The sequence below is a fragment of the Tachysurus vachellii genome, chromosome 16, assembly GCF_030014155.1.
Source record: "Tachysurus vachellii isolate PV-2020 chromosome 16, HZAU_Pvac_v1, whole genome shotgun sequence".
NCBI lineage: Eukaryota > Metazoa > Chordata > Actinopteri > Siluriformes > Bagridae > Tachysurus > Tachysurus vachellii.
In genome coordinates, this window is record NC_083475.1 from 6,999,814 (window position 1) to 7,020,419 (window position 20,606).

Sequence of the window (20,606 nt, forward strand, 5' to 3'; positions counted from 1 at the left end):
ATACCATTGTCATATTTTTTCTTTTTTCTTTCATTTCTCATGAATATCTTAAAATAATCTATTTGTTTTTTTTTTGTAAATGCATCATTATCCATATTATTACATTTATTCATATTATTCATGCTTAAGCCAAAACGTATTGTACCAAGAAGCCTATAGTGGCATTTGGAATGGTTTAATTTTAAATGTATGTTTATTTCCTGCTGTTTTGGATTATACCTTTAGTCAGATTATTTGTTACTAAAGAGACCAGTACACTTCTTGACTCTTTCTCATTGATGTCCTGACTGACAGGAATGTATGTTTATTTAGTACTATATTAGTATTACATTTCCAGCATTTGGCAGACACCTTTATCCAGACCTTCATTACATTATCGTATTTTTATAGAAGTGAGGGTTAAGGGCCTTGCTCAGGGGCCCAACAGTAGCAGCTTGGTGGACCTGGGATCAAACTCACAACCTTCCGATTGGTAGCCCAACAACTTAACCACTAGCCTAGTGGTATTATATTGCTTGTAGGTTTTGATTTGGAAGCCCAGGTTATCTGATGTGTTCATCTGGTTCATTCCTCTTGCCCTTGTTGCTTTAAAACTAAACTAAACTTCTAATTGTTTTAAAAACTCAATAAAAGTTTATATCAACCCAACAGCAAACCCAACACAGACAATGACACCACATGCAACTGCAAGCACAATCACTATAACCGGCTCTGCTCCCTTCTGTGCCAAAACACAAATATCTCTAACATCTTGAAGTGACATCTTCAACATCTTCAAACATTTTTCACACCACTTACTTTGCCCTTGTGTGTCAACTCACCAGAACAATGAGCTTCTGTTGTCCTGAAGTGCCTGACGATGTAAAACCCCAGATACAGTATGTAACAGTTATGGAGTAGGTGGTGAAGCCACAAGATGGCTCCATGTTGCCATGTTGGACGTTGTACACTCAAGTCTTTTTCATAAGGTATATTTCACTTTGTGCACAAGGGCAAAACACACCTGTTTAAACTTCCTAATTATTTAGGTATATTCCAGTTGCTTTATTGCCTTTGTCTGATATTTGGTCAACACTGTTTGAATTTTAATGCTTTGGTCAAACAGGAAATAATAAAGTTCCTAAACACTCAGGGGAACTTAAATGAAAAAAAAATGCCAATATTCTATTTCTTAGAATACATTTATTTCAATTAGAGGTAAGATTTCTCTTAAATTTACAATATGAGATGATTTCACTGAACCACTTTCTGTATGTTCAGGCTGTTTACCCCTGAATGATTTTGTTTCATCCCAAAATGATAATTCACGGTGGCAGATTAGTTAAATATATATAAAAGAGCATTATGTAAGTATTATTAGCTTTGCTATTAGTATGGTTACTACAGGTGCTAGGCCCTGCCTTCATTCCCTCCCATATACACAAAGATATATAGATTACGTTATAGATACTGTACACTATAGAGTTCCTCCAGAGTTAGCATGCTAACTGTAATTGGGATTAACATGGACTGCTATGATATCACTTTAAAATAAATGAGTTAAACTGTTTATAGTTGATAAAAGTACCTAAAGTTCGGTGTTCCACGTTAGGGAGGATAGCAATAGAAATGCTACAGATAAATACCAAGTTAGAATTATGCTAATGTTGCTTAATAGGAGAATTAAATAAATAAATAAAAACAGCAGCGAATAGTGAGACTACATTGTAGATTAAAACAAGGTTTCTTTCAAAAACCTAGCTTTTATATGCATCTTCCCTTATAGATGGCCTACAGCCATTTTGTCTATCTAGAGCAACATAGCGTCTGATCTTTTATACCATACATAAACACTCTTACTTATTACTGTGGCTGAGGATGTTAGCATTTTCACCTGACTTGTGTTCTCTACTATTCACCTTCATGAGGCCGGTCAGAGTGCCTTCAATCTCCTTCTGACTTTATAATGAGCTCTCGTAAGTTTTTATATTATAACGTTCAGTGTTAGCTAGTAAGCATTATTAGCATATTTAGTTGCAAGGGAGATAGCTAGCATTACATACATGAAACTCACAGCACTCACTGATAACAATGTATGTAATTCATTCATTATGTGAAGTCTCTGTCCAAATATTTTAAAGCTTTATACAGATTGTGTTTACATACCTGTGCTAATTCCATAGCTAGGTTACTCCTCTTCATTGCTAATACTGTATAAAACATTACTGACGTTTATTCTGGTTTATCTTTGTTAGGCATTACTATGTGAGATGGGACAGAGTGAAAGGGTATTTTGGAGTGTCTATATAAATGACGGACAGGAGGTCACATAATAACAATAACTGTTGAACAATTGTACAATTTATTTGTATCATGTTATACATCTTTTCCAGGTTATTTGTGCTAGTAAGAATTTTTTGTAAAAAAAAAAATAAAATAAAATAAAAATAAAAAGCCTATTTCACTTTTAAATATAAATCTTTTTATTGGTTAGTCAACAAAGTATTCTTGAGATTTTTTTTTTAACGATTACTTATAAAGTGGTTCCACCTCAGACAACCTAAAACACGTACATAAACAGAAATTACTGGCAAAGTAATACGGTTAATGATCAGACTAAGAAACATGGAGGATCGCCGTCACACCAGTTAATTAAACCACAGGTTTTGCTGCGCAGCGTAATGAGCATTGAAAATGAATAGGTGTCATAATTGTGTACAAATACAATCGGCTGCATTTCATGTGCACCAACAGAAATCAAATGACTCTGTACAATAAAAATCATTTTGCTGAGTACAATTTAAATGACTCATTTATGAATCATAAATATATAAATATAATATAAATATATTATATTTATATAAATGAGTCATTATCTGCTATATTTCTGGGAAATGGTGAATAGATCTTAGAATTAATTCGATACTAAAAGCAAACAAAGGAAAATATTATAAGAAAAGCATCGTTGGGAAATGGCTCAAAACAATTATTGTAGAAATTATTAATTGATATAAAAAAGAAAATGGTTTGTAAACCCTAACGAAATGTTATGAGCCATCAGACTTTAACTTGAGTTTTATTGTATTAATGTGAGATGTGTGTAGCTCCACTGGTTGGAAAAAATATGACATATTTATTCTTTGATTAATTCAAACATTTTCATTTTTTTTTTTTCACTCTTGTCTTGAAGTCTTTGTCTTCACCGGTGCAGTGTGTAATGTGTTGATTATCATCTTAGACGTATTCAAATAATTCAATCAAGCCAATTTCATCATAATATACTGTACATAAACACAGTGTTATGGATGATAATGATTTTATTCTCCAATCTTACTGCTATGCTATATAGCTATGTATAGTGTTGAGTATTTAGCAAAAAAAAAAAAATAGTGTTGTATCAGAAAAGGAATTTTGGTAATGTAACAACACTATGCCTAATACAGTGTTTCCATCAGTGCAGTTTTTATGGGACGTAAGCACTCGAAGTTCCTGACCTGGAAATTACTGTCTGTCATCTAATCAAGTTTTAAATCATAATCATTTCATTTCTTAGCGTAATGCCATTTAGTGATTGTTTTAAAATGTATTTGGACGTAAGTTTAAAGATGAAAAAATTTAATAAATTCTAATTCATGCACTTACTGTGTATTGTGTATGGACCTACTATGATTTGTGAGTCACGTACTCAAGGAAATTCCTAATAATTCATTTATTTTGTCTCTCTAGATTCACATTTCTGCTTCTCTAACCGTATCAAAATAATAATATATAAACATGGTCAACTGGTGAAATCCATGAACGTATATTTGCTGTTTGATTCCTAGGTTTTTCAGGTTACTTTTATGGCCAGAATTTGTCATGTAGAAATTTTTTTATAATAAAGTTATTGTATGTTGAATTTCCTCTGAACAGAACATTGGTCTCTTTCACAATTTTATGACGTTTCCATTCATGCCAGTGAAAATAAACAGCCAAATTACAGAAATTTAAGCTTCAATTGTCAGTTTAGTTCATACAACAACTATCATACAACATTTGTTGTTTTACAATCTTTTGTGTCAGCCAAACATCTCTTAAAACATACTTATTTATTAGCTTTTCCCAGGTCTGAAGATTATCAGACACACAAGATGGAGCTCAAAAAATAGCATAGTACGGTGCCCTGTAAGTGCAAAACATATTAACAAACCAAAACATTGACAACAAATCAGAAAGCACGACAAACTGAAACGCAAATTCGTAAACATGACAGCAAAACCGACAACAGGCCAGAATTAGCTTAAAATGAAAACGGTAGTTCCTTATTAAACATCACATGCTTGTTACTGATTGGCTACAGTCTGCATTAGTTTAAAAACAAATGTGGAAAATAAAAAGCTGGAGGAAGTTTACAATAAGAGGAATTATGTGCCTACTGATGCTTCCATCCATCCATCCATCCATCCATCCATGCATCCTCTACTTTGCTTATCCTAGGAGACTCGGGGCACAAGGCAGCGAACACCTTGGACAGGATAACACTATCACAGAGCACTACTGCACACACACACTCACACACCGATTCACACAATACATATCATTAAAAAAATCCCAATCATCTAATAGCCCATGTCTTTGGACTACGGGAGGAAACTGGATTACCAAAAGAAACCTCTGAGGCACAGGGAAAACATGCAAACTTTACACACACGTGGCAGAGGCAGAAATCAAAGCCCCAACCCTAAAGGTGTAAGACATTCTAGTTGAATGTTGAAACTCACTTAAAGAAAACTGGGTCAATCAGAAGTAAAGAGTTAATTCTATACTAATCCTGTTATTACAGTGTTAATAACAGATGAAACTTTACATTAAATCATGTTCACTGGACTAACTGGAATACAGTCTGGAAAAATCTTTATGTTACTCAGACACCATGTAGTAATGCTGTTGTGTTTTTGGTTCGTTAATGCATCTTGCAGTTTGAGGCCACTGTAGCTTAGGGTATGTTTAGCTAAAAAGCTGCTTTGCCTAAACAACTTTCATACACATTCAACGTGAAGTTTTTCAAAGCCACTTTCAAAGTCTTCTTCTTCTTCTTTTTTTTTATACATAAATCAGGGTTAAAAACCGACATAGCACAAACTGAATTTGATAAATGGAACTATTATAAAATGGTATTATTCAAATTCTGAGGCTCTCCATCCAGGGAGATGTGGAACATCTACTGGAATGGACATTGGTACAGTAAGAACAAGTAGTAAAATCTCATTCTTATGCTCCTAACAGTGTGAGGCATAGCAAGAGACTGATTTAAGCTGATATATTTGCTATGCAGTTCCGTAAAGGTTTACAGATCTATTTTGCCCAGGTATCTGGATTTCCACAGGAAACATCTCTGAGGACGAGAGCTGGATTGGTCCAGGTGGACCCAAAGGCATTGTGGAATTGACTCCTGCCCCAGGCTCTCTCTTGCCCCACACTTTCTCACACCTCCCTGAGAGGGGAGAGAGGCAGGGAAGTGATGACCCTCAAGCCATGGTCTCTTTTCCTGGCAGTCTTCTGTCATTGAAGGTGTGCATGTTTATCACTTCCTCAGTTTTGACAATGGTTGGAGGCTGAGGTTTTTGTTTGAGTCTCCGCTGGCACTTCAGAGACACGGTTAGCTCATCCACCATGGCGCTACAAAACGATCGCTGGAAAGGATAAAAAGAAGAAGAGCAGAAACAAAAGAAAACATTGGAAGTAATTAAACTAAAGGAATAAAATACGTGCTTTCTATGACATATTTCATGATCTAATGTCGAATTTTAGCAAAAAATAAACTGTACTAGTTTCTGTGGTACAGTGAATAAAATATGCAAGACTCATGATTGGAAACTCACTCTGATTTATTGTCTCTCAGTCTATTTGCTGGCCAGTCAAAATGAGTGGGAAGTGAATCAAACATTGATTTTTTGTCCCGACTCTTAACACATACAGTATAGATCAACAACTTGAATCTGGACTGATTCTTGACTGGCGAATGAAAACTAGAAGTACTGAGGTACATAAGAAAAATTGGTATACTTGGCATATAGGGGGAAAAAATGGCTGCAATTTCATCATGTATCGTTGCTGTCATTGTCAGAAGTGTCACAATGGTCATAACAGTGAAATCGATCTTTAGCCAAGAGGTGAATGAACCATTTAAAAGGGCAGGACTAAGAGAGATGCATTAGATATTAGATTAGCTATTGTTAGCTATCCACATAATAGTACATTGGTGGTCCTAAAATTGGTGGTCCCCTGTTGTTTCCTTTAGTCATTAAGTTGCCAATTCCTTGTATTTTAATTACCTTAAAAAAGACAAAAGTCCCCTGTTCCCTGTAAACCCTTACCTTCTCCATTTGTGCATTCTGTTTGGACTTGTATAGCACTTCACCCACGGCAACAAAAACAGAGAGGACCAAGCCTGCAGCCAGCACGATGAAGATACCCCCGATGTTTTGCACTCCCAGTGCACTTGCCTCTTTGCTTTCTTCTTCTGGACAACCATTTCCTCGCCACCATTTCTCTTTCATCATGTGGAGCTTTCCTTCTTCCTGCAACTGCAAGATCGCTATAGTGATCTTGTCTCGGTAAGCAGAGCCTATGAGGAAAAAACATATCACTTTTTGATCGTTTACAGAATCTGTACGTACAGTACAGTTGGGAAAAGATTTCTGGAAATACTGTACAGTATGTCTCTCAATTATGTTGAATGTCTGTAGTGAATATAAGTGATTTGCACAAGATACAGTAAGCTATGTATAATGAGTACCTTCATTATAGACTGTTACACTGAATGTACACTTTATATGAATAAAAAAATGGTTGATTCCTGATGTAGTCCGTTTGGCCAGTGTAATATTATATTGGTTCACATGACCACAACGTTTCTATAGGTTGTACAGTACCTATGCTACAGTAGGTACTCTCTAAATCTCAATCTGATCTATTTTTATCTTTACCCAGATCTGTACAAGCTAAATGTATTTAGTTCAGTAAATGGTCATCTTGTAGAACTTGTATTAATCTTGGTATCTTTCCAGCTCCTGTGGAGTAATCAAGTCAAGAAGCTTTTATTGTCATTTCAACCATACAGTATATAGCTGTTGCAGTACACAGTGAAATGAGACAAGGTTTCTCCAGGATCGTGGTGCTACATAACACAAAGACAGAGCTATAAGGGCTTAGTAAGTTAGTCCTAGATACATAAAGTGCATCTGTGCAACCTGGTGTACACTGTACAAGACAAGACAAAAAAGACAGTGCAGGACACTACTCCTCAGTTCTCCTATGAACTCCAGGTAGTATTTACCCATAGGTGTTCCCACTCCATAAGCCTTGGAATCTATGAGGCCTCCAATCTGGGTTAGATTACAGTTGCGCTGAGTGACAAACTCAATTGTGGTGGACTCCATGAGGAATGCGTAGTCAGAAGTCAGCACTCGCTGGATGCCCTCTTCTACACTCTTTACCATCACAGATTGTCTCCTGCTATTCATGAACTCCCACATCTTATCATAAGTAGAGATCTTTGTCTTCTACGTAAGGAGAATGGAAAGAAAATATTTAGTGTTCGTTCATTTTAAAAAATTAATAGCGAATTTACTGTGTATAAATTGTTACCAGGTATAGCGTGCTTTATATAATTTCTGGTCATTTTCTTGCAAGACATGGATTTGTTTAAGAATTTGAAAGGGGCATAATTCTGAATAGACTGAGTTAATACATCTACTCAGATGAAAATGGACTGCTAAAAAAAGATCTCTGTCCTTGATTCTAGCTGTAGCACCTTGAAGAAAGTCATGGTAGCTCCATCTTCGACTACACCATAGGAGATCTTGGTCTGCTTAGCCAGGTCATCAGCGGAGTCAATAGGAGACTCCATTCTCTCCACAGTGAGAAAGGCAGCAAGGTTTGCTGTGTATGATGAAATGATGATTAAGGTAAAGAACCACCAGATTCCTCCAACTATTCTGGTAGACAAAGCCTTGGGCATCAGTTCAGACCCTGTAGAGGACAGTACATTAGAGAGGGGAACAAATGGCAGAACAGGATTGAGAAGGATTAAATACTGATGAAATAATGGACACACGGAATAACAAAAACCTGGTAAGGAGCGAGCAATTTAACCTGGAACATTCAATTTCTCCATCCAGATCTAAATCCTTCATCATGAACCATTTATCTTCTACATTAAAACGGCTTTTCTCACATGAATGAGTTCCCTGAGTGATTGTAAAACGCTGGGTAAACACAATCCTGGGATTCTGATGTCTGAGGTTTCACACTGCTCGTATTTTACCCGGGGTTGTCAATGAATCCTGGCTTTTCATAATCTGACATTTCACATGCTTTAGCCGTAATGTTGTAACACGACATCATTTCACATCTGCATCTGTAAACGTTTGGGACCACAGAGCAGGGCAGCTGTGACAGTCGTGGTTCGGAGCAGAGTTTCATAAAAAGCTGTATTAATCCCACTTCAGACAAGAACCCAGGGTTCGGTGCAGTGTGAAAAGTTTCCTAATTTCTGTGCTAAGGTACGTTACACTACATTGTACATTGGCCTCATTGTTTACTTTTAAAAGACATCCGCATTTCACTTACCTAGAGAATATTCTCATTAGTTTAAAATAAGTATTTTAAGTACACCACAAATAATAAGTAGAACAAAGAACAGCTGTTACTAGACATTGATACGGAGAACCATTTACTTTTCCTCTTATCTCTTTCCAAAAAAAAAAACACGAGCTGCATAAACTGAGATAAAATAGAATAAAGGTTATATCTCTCACCCAACTGCAAACCTTGTTGGGTCTTACTTTCATGCACCCAAGGTAACTTCAAACCTTGTCACCACCTCCCACTGACCTCTATGGGGCAAACCACAGTAACAAGGGACTCTGTAGTGTTTATTCCCTAGGGTGAAGTGTATAGCAGTCTCATCCTTCATATTTTCTGTATTAAGTGCCATAGTTTCACTGATCTCCATAAACAATGCCCTCAGGACTTTGTTGTTTCATGGTTTATCAAGCAAGATGAGTTAGGACATGGCTGCTGCAGTGTTTTCTGGTATCATTGTTTTTAGTTGAAACTCCTAAGAAAAAGATTTGATCATTGTGTGAATGTTACTCTTTGAGTAAAAATGTAATAGGTAAATGTTTAATAGGTAAACCAAAAAATGATGTGCTAATGTTAATTTGTCAGTGTATCCTTTCTGTGCAGTTCTTTGTATTTCTTTATTCGACTCAATGTGATAATTAATTAGTAGTTATTTCTAGCATTTTCATTCACCAAAGGAACAGCAATGAAGCATTTACGTATATATCTTGTTGAAGAGCATGCAGGTAAATATGAATATGCTATGAGTTTGAGCATCAGCCTGTTACATGTATAATGAGACTAATTGAGCTTCTGTGTTTTATACTGAAGTGACGCTCTGTCCTAGTAACTCCTACAATGCATTAACATACAGAGTCCTTTGCATCCTGTAGTACCAGTTCTAAACCAAACAGGGGCCCCAGAGAAGCCGACTGGGCTACAGTGAGCCAGATAAGTAGCACACACAGGCTGAAGCGTCTACCTTGTTGCATGAGAGCCCCAACTCCGAACCAGAAACTATTTAGCAGAGTGAAGTTATTCTCCACCATGTCAGAATCAGGGTTACAGGGATGAGGATTATACCACTCGTACGGGCTGAACCTGACATAGAGAAAAAGAGATAAAAAGATGGTTAGACAAGCATTAAAGACAAATAAATGATGGTCACTACTTTTAAATGGATTACCATTATCTCGGTATCCCACCTGTATAAAATTGGTAGTACATCTGAATATTTTAATATTAGTATTTTCCATTCATTTTTTGCTAATTATACCTTCCTTGTAAATTCAACAGATTTATTAAAAATTATTATTCACTCTATTTATAGTGGCTAAAAACCCTGTTGTCCAAAATCTCTTACTGTCATTAAATGATTAAGCAATCCACCTTGACCAAAGACTACAGAGCTGATATTTCTTATTAAAAGTACAGTATATGTGTGTTTTTGCTTATTCAAATGTAAAGAAACGAAAGGTAAACAGATATATAAACAGAGCAGTGTTCATCTCCAGCCCAGACCGGCAAGAATCCAGAATGATTTGCTGATTTTACTGATCAAAGGTACCCAATTCAAATGAACTGCTCATTAACAGGCTGAATATAAGTGTTACGGCAGGTTAATCACCAATCCCTCATAGTGTAGGACTGGAATTGAGGACCTGTGATGTACAGTCAAGCTCAGAATTATTGGATCAAAACATGAAAATGAATATACAATGGCATAAAAAATTATTTTTTACATTATTCTATATATTCTATTTATGAACACGTCTTGCATAATGGATTTAGGTCTTCAAAAAAGACAAAAACAATCTATGCAAATAAAAAAATTACATTTTTAAATGATCGTTTTATTTACCGAAGGAAAAGGTTTACAACATCAACTGGTTCTGTGTGAAAAAGTAATTTCCCCTCCATAGTTACTCAGTCAATCAGTTAAAGGTGGGGAATACTGAGAAGACACCCACATTCAGAAAACTGAGTCGGGCTGACTAACAAAACAAACGTGTAGCCAATGAGCAGAAAGGGGCGTGTCTTGTCAATATACGGCAGAGAGAGTGTTCAGTGCGCATGTCTGACATTAGCAGAAAGCAGTTTGAAACATTGACATGGCGAATTAAAACAAAAAGCGAAAAAAGGCTTACGATAAGGCAAGAAGCAGAAACCGTGTTAATATAGGATCAGCTTTCCAGTGCTGGAGAGAACTGAACGTCTTCCGCGTGAAACGGAGCTAAACCTTTCACGGTACAACACACAGTACTAAAAAAACACATTTGTATTACCATAGTATTACTCATTAAGTTCATTTACTGATAAAAATACCCCCTCGGCCAGCTGCCCCAGCAGGTATAATAGTTATAATAGTATAATAGTTGCCTGGGTTGCATATGTATGTGTGGGTGGAGCTATCAAAACAGGGGTGACACCCATTTATTTGGGTTAGGGGCATGTTTGTTTTGGTGATTTCAAATGTCAACATTGGCTTTCAAACATCGTGCACCGCACCTTTAACTAAATTTATTTTCTATAATAACTGGGTTATGCCAGCAATGCTGAAATTATACAACACACATATACAATATCTATAACTTTTCCAGCAATTTGAAGTAGGCTAAGATTTCTCAGTAAGCAGCACACTCTGTCACGATCTAAAGAAGGTCCAAAAGAGATGGAAACAGAAATAAATCAGTGTGAAAAATGGTACAAATCCATTTATTAATCAGGTTCTTCAAATGACTAAAAGAATCTTCCCAGAAGTCATTGGCCTCCTCCAATAGCCTATAGACATTTTACTCAGGAAGTCAGAAAAGAACCCACAGGCGCATCCACTCCATAAGGAATGCAGGTCTCGTTCACAGATATGTGAAAATCGCTGCTAAACAAGAGTCATCTGTCAAAAAAAACACCCTGATAACTGTTAATCATTTAATACAATTCTACCAACTGATGACTCAAAAGTGGAATATTTAAAAGACACGAGTCCTGTTCCACCTGTCGTAAAGCTAGCTTTGCATTCCTTAATAAGAACCTCATAACAACAGTCAGACATGGAGGTGGTAGTGTGATGGTGTTTTTTCTGTATTGTTTCCTACACGGGATTAGCCTGTCTTTAATAATAATAAAAACTAGAACGCACATTTCCTGAAGAAAATGTGAATGGTGCTTGCACGTGGCAAGTTCCCCTCATTGTGCTGAGTTTTTTGATATGTCACATGTCCATGTTGTGCAAATTTTTTATTTTCACGTGAAATCACGTGATGTCACGTTGACTTCATCAAATTACACGTGAGGAAGTTCCCCTCATTGTTGTGAGTGTTTTGATATGTCACATGTCCATGTTGTAAAAAGTTTTTTGATTTTGCATATTTTGGGGGCGGGGCTGCGGCACAACCGGAAGGCCAGTCGGTACACCAATGTAAAAGTTTGTTCAGAGTATCACCCTAAACCGGTCGATTTGACACCTCATTCATGGGTCTAGGACAAAAGCTGCGGGACAAGTTACGTGCCGAATTTTTGTCCGGAAGAGTATGCAGGATAGTAAGAATGTTGCTTTGCAAGCACCATTAATAATTCATAAGATAAATTTTGTGTTCCAAGAGTCAGACCCACAATACAGTATAACATCATTCAAATTTTGTCCTATGCATATTCTGAACCAACTTAGGTGACAATTGTGGCTTTTCTTTTTTTCAGTATCATAGTGCCATAAGTGCCAAGTGTCACACAACCTTAACCACAATACTTCTGAGGCCCACAAAAGTGAGATGCCACTCAAAAGTCTTGCGATTGAAAAGAAATGGAAGAATATACTGTACAAAGCTGCTTTGGAGAAATTTCTACTTTGAAAAAAAAAAAAAAAAAAAAAAAGAATATTTTTTTTCCTCCTCACCAAAGTTGACATGTTACCTGGCTATGACAAACAGCACACAACTGACACCCAAGCAAGCCAGCAGAATATACATCCAGATATCAGCGGAAAGGGGATTGAGGAAGGAGAAGACGCCAGGGTTTGTGCCATTGGGTTTTCGGTACAGGATGCTGATGCCAAGAGTCATGAAGGGCTTTGAAAAATCGATCACTTTCTCCCTCACGTATGTTATCGCCAAGGGAGCCACTGCCAGATCTGCTTTCTGTTAAACAAAACAGCAAAGAGAACAAGCAATTCAGAATCATTGATTCATTAACCTTAAATAATGGACTCATTTCTTGACATCTAGCTAATTTATCATCATATACTGCAGGAGATGCTAATTCAAAATTTAGCATTATATCACTTTAGGCATAAATGAAAAGCAATTAATTTATTAATGATTCAAATATGTTTATTGCAATGTGTGAATTCTTAAATGCAAATAAAGTTTCCACAATCTATAACATAAAATAGCTGTAATAGGAATCGTGCCACAATGTCAATGACATTAGACTGCTTGATTAAAAAAAAGAGATATTTATGGATTACTGTGTAGGGAAAAAAAATCTTTCAAAATAACAGACATCAGTAAACAACTACTGTAGTATATGTTTTAAATAAATCTTAAGTGGTGATTAAAACAACATTTAAAATGCCACAGAGTAAGAAATGATGATACAATAATATGTGCCATTTTACACAACCTGGTGAAATCCACAAGGAATCAGACGTACTAAGCTTCCAGTGTTTATCTAATCACAGAGCTAATTTGTGATATAATAAAGGATTCTATCATTATTTCATTCACCAGTGTTTGCTATGTTGGATGATAGAGTGTTTTTACACATGCACATGCTATGGCTACACAGTCTGTTAATAAGGTCCCTGGAGAAAAGCTTAACAATGCTCTTCCAACCAGCCAAGCTCTCGTCCATCTCCTCCAGATGTCTTTATCTCTCAGGGCTAAAATTCCCCATAAGCCCTAATTAAGAATGGGATGATACAAGGTGGTAGTGCTCAAAAATCCATGGACTACATTTCCCATCAGCCCCAGAATGTCAACAGTCAGACATGGTGGTGGTGGTGGTGGTAGTGTGATGGTGTAGAGATACTTTGCTGCTTCAAGTCCTAGGAAACCTGACATAATTGATAAAAGTACAAATATCCTGAAGGACAATGTATCTCAGTGTGTGATCAGAAGTTTACATGCAGTTGTGCAATGCAATGAAGAACAAAAGCAAGTCCTCCGTCTCAAAAATTTCTTCCTTAAACTAATTAAAGCAAACATGTGGGGCAAATTTTTCCACAATAATCTGCAAGACTGATCTCCAGTTATCGAAAAGCAGCGGATTGCACGACTTCTCCTTGTCTTATATTACAATTTCTATGAGGATCTAAAGAAAAATATTGCAGCAAATATGCAAAAATAGAGGACGTCATGAGGGAGGAAGGGCATGTAGTATAAAGAGAATACTTAAGTGTGTGAAGACAGTTGTAGTCTGTGTGTACACCCCTTTGTAGTGTGTACTTACAGAAGTAAACCACTATCACTCCGATTCAGCACCCTTTAAAAGTTATAGTTTGTTGCACCAAGCTTTTTTTTTTGGTGTTTATATGTTGCTGTTTGTCCTATAGTCTCACTCAGAGCCTACGTTTCTGTCTTGTGTCTTTGATTCGGATTAAAAAAAACAATTCTGCTATCCCTGACAACCACATACTGTATCTCCTTTGATGACACACTAGGCTTCCAATCCACAGAGCATAAGATTTCATATGAATGAATTAGAAAATTATATAAATCTTATACCATGAAATTCACAGTCACCAGTTTACAACCAAACACCTACTGTATGCAAAATAACACTTTCTACCACCATCATCAAACCACCAGACGAGGTTAGCGTTCAGAAGAATGGATTTCATACCTCAGATACAGTTCCAAAGACTATTCTAAAGACTAAGGAGTCCTCGCTGTGGTAGAGACACGAACAAGCACCAGCTGGGGTGGAATAAAACCGTCACAGAGAATAAGTATTTCATGAGTGATGTGAAGTGTGATAAACTATTGAGTAAGTCACAAATACTAGTGTGAATAGGCCTTGAACATGAACCTGCTATACATCTTATACAACAGAAATGGGTAGAAGTGTTAGCTGTTCAGACCCATGGAAAGGAAAAAGTGTGTAGCACTCAGACATGGGAGAAGTGCGATAACTTTAAGCAGCAATACAAGAGAATAATGAGCGATAGAGCTTGCTGTGTCCTGTCTTCTTTTTTTTTAACCGATTCAGTACTATTTCTCATTACTGTTACCTGAGAATAAAACCACAAAGCTGTTAAATTTTCATCATAAAGATTTAACAAACCAGTTCGGTGATAATCTGTTATTCAGCCTAAACTACATTACTCCAAGACATTTATTAACTCACCTGAGTGATACTGGCTGTATGGCAGGTCTGAGTTTGAACCCACAACCTTCCAATAGTGTGAAACAAAAACAAAGACTTACATGGTCCATAAGTTCTCGCACCATGCCGTTCCACTGGCCTGTGCTCTCTTCTACCGCTCCATACTTCCCATCCTCCACCAACTGGATCTCGTAACGGAATCCTAGAATAGCTGCAAGCTCACGCAGCAAGTCCACACAAAAGCCCTCAAAGCGGTCGTTGCCACAGAGAGGCTTATCTGACTTTTTAAACATCACATAGGGTTCTTCCTGTACGTATAAGAAAGTAGAGGAATGAAAAGCTAGACTCAAAGCTAGGCGCATTACCATATTATCCTCTGGACTATTCGAAAGAAGCTTGATCTTTCTTTGGTAGACTGAATAAAAAAATCTAATCAATAACAATGAACATCGTAGCAGGTTTTATAATCCGATTTTACATTAAACACCGCTCAGTGAGTGCTGCTATAGATGTAGACAAACGTTTTTTTATTTTATAGCTTGAGATGTCCCCACCTTACACAATGCAAGTATCAATCAGAGTTAGAAACTGACTTGTCTCTGAATATACTGAACAATTTATTACTAGTAATAAATGTTCTCTGTTAAAGAAAGACAACTGTATTTAAGAGTCAGCTTGATTACTGGGTGGTGCAACAAAGTTAATTCACATGAAAATGATCTTTATCATTATCATTAAAATGATCCTGCATCTGAGGTTGCCAGATTTTTCTTGCCTACTGATTTATAGAGGGGTTTCTAGAGTCAAGGTTTAAAAAAAAAAAAAAAAGAAAGAAAAAGAAAGAAAAAAAGCACTTGCCTTTAAGACAGAAAGAAATGTGTGCAGGCAAATCACTTAAAATTACATGAAAAATCTAAACAATCACATGAGAAATCTAAAGACAATGCATACCTAACAAAAAAAAGGGTATCTAATAAGTGTCAAGTAAGCTTTACTGCCAATATAGTATTAGAAATAATTTCAGAATCATTTTGATGAAACAGACGACACCCAGGATATTGAATAAAGATCATAAAATCATAATGTCTATTTTTAAAGTATATATTTACAATATTTTTATAGTAAATAGCTTTTCATTTGCTATTTCTAGTTTAAAAATAAAACTAATAAATAACTAAATGAAATTTATTATAATTTTTTTTAAAATTTTAATACGTCTCTGATTCAGATGTGTCTTATGATGTGGATTAATGAATTAATCAGCTGATATATTTATTTTTTGCATTGGAGTTAGCGACAATCACAAAAATCTCAACTGGTTTCTACACACACATTATTCACTAGATGAAATGATACGCTGCATCACAGTAATCTGTATTTGAGAGTGTGTATTAGTATTTTCTGAAATATTAAAAGTGTATATTTACCAGAATTGTGGCAACCTTCAGTGATTTGTTGAACAAAGCGTTTGTAACATTGGCCATTTTACTCTTGTGATGATCTGTTATGTTTAATCCGTTCAGAGGTTCCCATGTACCAATCTGTTGATGCGATAGACAGAGGTATATACAGTATAGAGTGTACTGAATTTTTATGCAGGCATGATGAAGAAATATATAAAATATACACATTTAAAGAACACTATACCTTCTCCAGCCCTTCCTCTTTCAGACTGATCACATCTAAATCAAACTCTGTTCTCAAGCCGTTGCTTTTGTTGAAGAGAACTCGACCAGTCAGACCGTCCCAAGAAGCCTTGGGAAAACATAATGAGACACTGGATTTCATGCTTAAATTCTTACAGCTGTAAAAATGTGATGTTCATTTTTAGATGATGAAGAAAAAAAAGATTAGAAACTTGCTTTATTGAATATTTACATGTTTAATATAACTATGCAGAAGTATTTTTGTATACTTCTTCCAAATACATGCTGGTAGCGTAAGTGTGTGTGTGCGTGTGTGTGTTTGTGTGTGTGTGTGTGTGTGTGTGTGTGTGTGTGTGTGTGTGTGTGTGTGTGTGTGTGTGTGTGTGATTGATCTCCTGTCCTAGACTGGCTTCCTGTACAGAGTGTATCCCTGCCTCTCTCCCAGTGCTCCCAGGAGACATTCTGTATAAAGGATAAAGTAGTTACTGAAGATGAATGAATAAATTCATAGAACCTCATCCCCTGTGTCATATAGCAACCCAATTCTCCAACCTGAGCCAAAGCCCAACAAACACACACCCACACACTCAAACACACACCCACACACTCAAACACACACCCATACTCAAAAACATACCCAAACACACACCCATACTCAAACACACCCAAGCATTTGCCTGAACACTCGGCTAAAACCTGTCCTAAGCCCACAGTCACACACACCCAAACACACACCCACACACCCATACCCAAACACACACCCACACACCCATACCCAAACACACACCCACACACCCATACTCAAACACACACCCATACTCAAACACACACCCAAACACACACCCATCATCAAACACACACCCATACTCAAACACACACCCATACTCAAACACACACCCAAACACACACCCAAATACACACCCATACTCAAACACACACCCATACTCAAACACACACCCAAACACACACCCAAATACACACCCATACTCAAATACACACCCATACTCAAACACACACCCAAACACACACCCATACTCAAACACACACCCAAACACACACCCATCATCAAACACACACCCATACTCAAACACACACCCAAACTCAAACACACACACATACTCAAACACACACACATACTCAAACACATACCCAAACATAGCCTCACACACCCATAATCAAACACACACATACTCAAACACACACCCAAACATACACTCACACACCCATACTCAAACACACACCCATACTCAAACACACACCCATACTCAAACACACACCCAAACATACACTCACACACCCATACTCAAACACACACCCATACTCAAACACACACCCAAACATACACTCACACACCCATACTCAAACACACACCCATACTCAAACACACACCCAAACATAGCCTCACACACCCATAATCAAACACACACATACTCAAACACACACCCAAACATACACTCACACACCCATACTCAAACACACACCCATACTCAAACACACACCCAAACATACACTCACACACCCATACTCAAACACACACCCATACTCAAACACACACCCATACTCAAACACACACCCAAACATACACTCACACACCCATACTCAAACACACACCCAAACATACACTCACACACCCATACTCAAACACACACCCAAACATACACTCGCACACCCATACTCAAACACACACCCAAACATACCCTCACAGACCCATTCTCAAACACACACCCAAACAAACACTCACACACCCACACACTCAAACACACACCCACACACTCAAACACACACCCACACACCCATACTCAAACACACACCCAAACATACACTCGCACACCCATACTCAAACACACACCCAAACATACCCTCACAGACCCATTCTCAAACACACACCCAAACAAACACTCACACACCCACACACTCAAACACACACCCACACACTCAAACATACACCCACACACCCATTCTCAAACACACACCCAAACATACACCCACACACCCATTCTCAAACATACACCCACACACCCATACTCAAACACACACATACTCAAACACACACCCAAACATACACCCACACACCCATTCTCAAGCACACACCCAAACATACACCCACACACCCATACTCAAACATACACCCACACACCCATACTCAAACACACACCCATACTCAAACATACACCCACACACCCATACCCAAACATACACTGCAAACATAACTACTTCAAGAAAAAAACTCACTTGCATGTAGCTAAATGTAAATTTTGTTTATTTTAAGTTTATTCACGAAGCCCTTAAATAAAGTCAATAAATGTTATGACATCAGTTGAAGCTGTAAAATTTAATCAGAAGAAAACATTCAGTAGCCGTTATACACTCTCCCGAACACACACCCTCACACATCCACACACTCACACACAGACACGCACACCCATACTTAAACAGACACCCAAACACACACAGACACTCACACACAGACACGCACACCCATACTTAAACAGACACCCAAACACACACAGACACTCACACACAGACACGCACACCCATACTTAAACAGACACCCAAACACACACACACTCACACACACACACATGCACACCCATACTTAAACAGACACCCAAACACACACCCACACATGTATTCAAAAGCAAACACCCCCAAATCTAGACTGAATACATTAGAAACAAATGATATATCTCTTTTCCTTCCCCTCTCTCTCTCTCTCTCTCTCTCTCTCTCTCTCTCTCTCTCTCTCTCTCTTTCTTACTACAGTATATGTCTGATAATAAAATTGTGATCAAAAGCATAATCTGTTGTGTATCATGCTGACATCTGGGAACAGCACAGCATTGCAAAGACGATGGTGTGCACATTGTCCTGAAAGAGTCTCTTTCTGAAGTCTGACTTCAAAGCTGTTAAAGTATTGGGCAGAGAAATACAAAGAAAGAAGAGTTTGAAGTTCAAGAGATAGACGCCGTAGCAAAGGATGAAAGGCTGGGGCAGTGTGTAGCCTTTGTGCAAACTGTCCACAATAATGCTATTGAGAAAAAAACATCAGATCCAGTACAGACGGAATAGTAAAGATGTAGATAAGAACTGAAATCACAGACATCGCAAATTTAGGTCAGCTGTAAAAAATAATTTTTCACTACACTGTTAAATGAGAGGTTTTTTTTAGCATTGTTTTCCAGGAAGAATTATACAATATATACAGTACATCTGCATATGTACAGTATATATGAATATGTGTGTGTGTGTGTGTGTGTGTGTGTGTGTGTGAGAGAGAGAGAGAGAGCGGGTACCTCTTTAATGAGGCTCATAAACCTCCCACCGAGGCGCCAGGGCTTGTGTCGGTTGCACTGTAGAGAGCTCACAGTGATCTGCTGCGCCTGCTGCACGGCTGCTGCTACAACATGCACGGCATCATACATCAGAGCTGCATCTGTCTGTGAACACACACACAAACCAAAGGCATGATACATACATAACATTAATTAACACACACCAAAGGCATGATACAAGAAATTATTTCAAATGTAGCTGAAAATGTGTTTCAAACATTATTTACCAAATACTGGTGCAGATATTTCACCTTTACAGCATTTAGCACAAGCCTGAAATAAGCAGATGTAGTTCACAATGCCAGAGCATGCTGGGTTTCAGCTATTGTTCATAATTTAAGGCGATTTGAGACCGCAATTTGTGATATGTGTATTTATCTTGCTGATGTGAATTGATGCCAGTTTCCGTCTTCTCATCAACATCCAGCCCGAGCCCTGGCCAAGCTTTATTCAAGCTCAGTTTCATCCTTTTTCAACTATGGAATTATTTATTTACTAATTTGTTTATTTATTTATTTATTTAACATTAATATATTTAAAAGACAATTTTCACTATTTTCTGTTGTTGTTGTTGGAAAAGTAATGCTTGGAAATAAAAAAAAAATGATTTTCTACTGATTCAATGATGCAGAAGTCATGAAATTGACTTCAACTCAATTCAATTTATTTGTCTAGCATGTTTAACAATTCATATTGTCTCAAAGCAGCTTTACAGAAGTAT

General features: G+C 37.2%; 1 protein-coding gene across 2 annotated transcripts in view; it reads right to left on the minus strand.

The window, feature by feature from the left end:
* Nucleotides 1–3,964: 3,964 nt before the first annotated feature.
* Nucleotides 3,965–20,606, minus strand: part of LOC132859177 (glutamate receptor ionotropic, kainate 2-like) — a 47,747-nt gene continuing 31,105 nt past the window's right edge. For both annotated transcript variants that reach the window (XM_060889827.1, XM_060889826.1), the window contains exons 7-16: nucleotides 19,847–19,990; nucleotides 16,555–16,662; nucleotides 16,335–16,448; nucleotides 15,009–15,215; nucleotides 12,496–12,719; nucleotides 9,569–9,687; nucleotides 7,775–7,992; nucleotides 7,298–7,523; nucleotides 6,336–6,586; nucleotides 3,965–5,651 (exon numbers count right to left, since the gene is read on the minus strand). In XM_060889827.1, coding sequence (XP_060745810.1) covers nucleotides 5,487–5,651; nucleotides 6,336–6,586; nucleotides 7,298–7,523; nucleotides 7,775–7,992; nucleotides 9,569–9,687; nucleotides 12,496–12,719; nucleotides 15,009–15,215; nucleotides 16,335–16,448; nucleotides 16,555–16,662; nucleotides 19,847–19,990 — 1,776 coding nt within the window. In that variant the 3' untranslated portion in view covers nucleotides 3,965–5,486. The remainder of the gene's footprint in view (nucleotides 5,652–6,335; nucleotides 6,587–7,297; nucleotides 7,524–7,774; nucleotides 7,993–9,568; nucleotides 9,688–12,495; nucleotides 12,720–15,008; nucleotides 15,216–16,334; nucleotides 16,449–16,554; nucleotides 16,663–19,846; nucleotides 19,991–20,606) is intronic.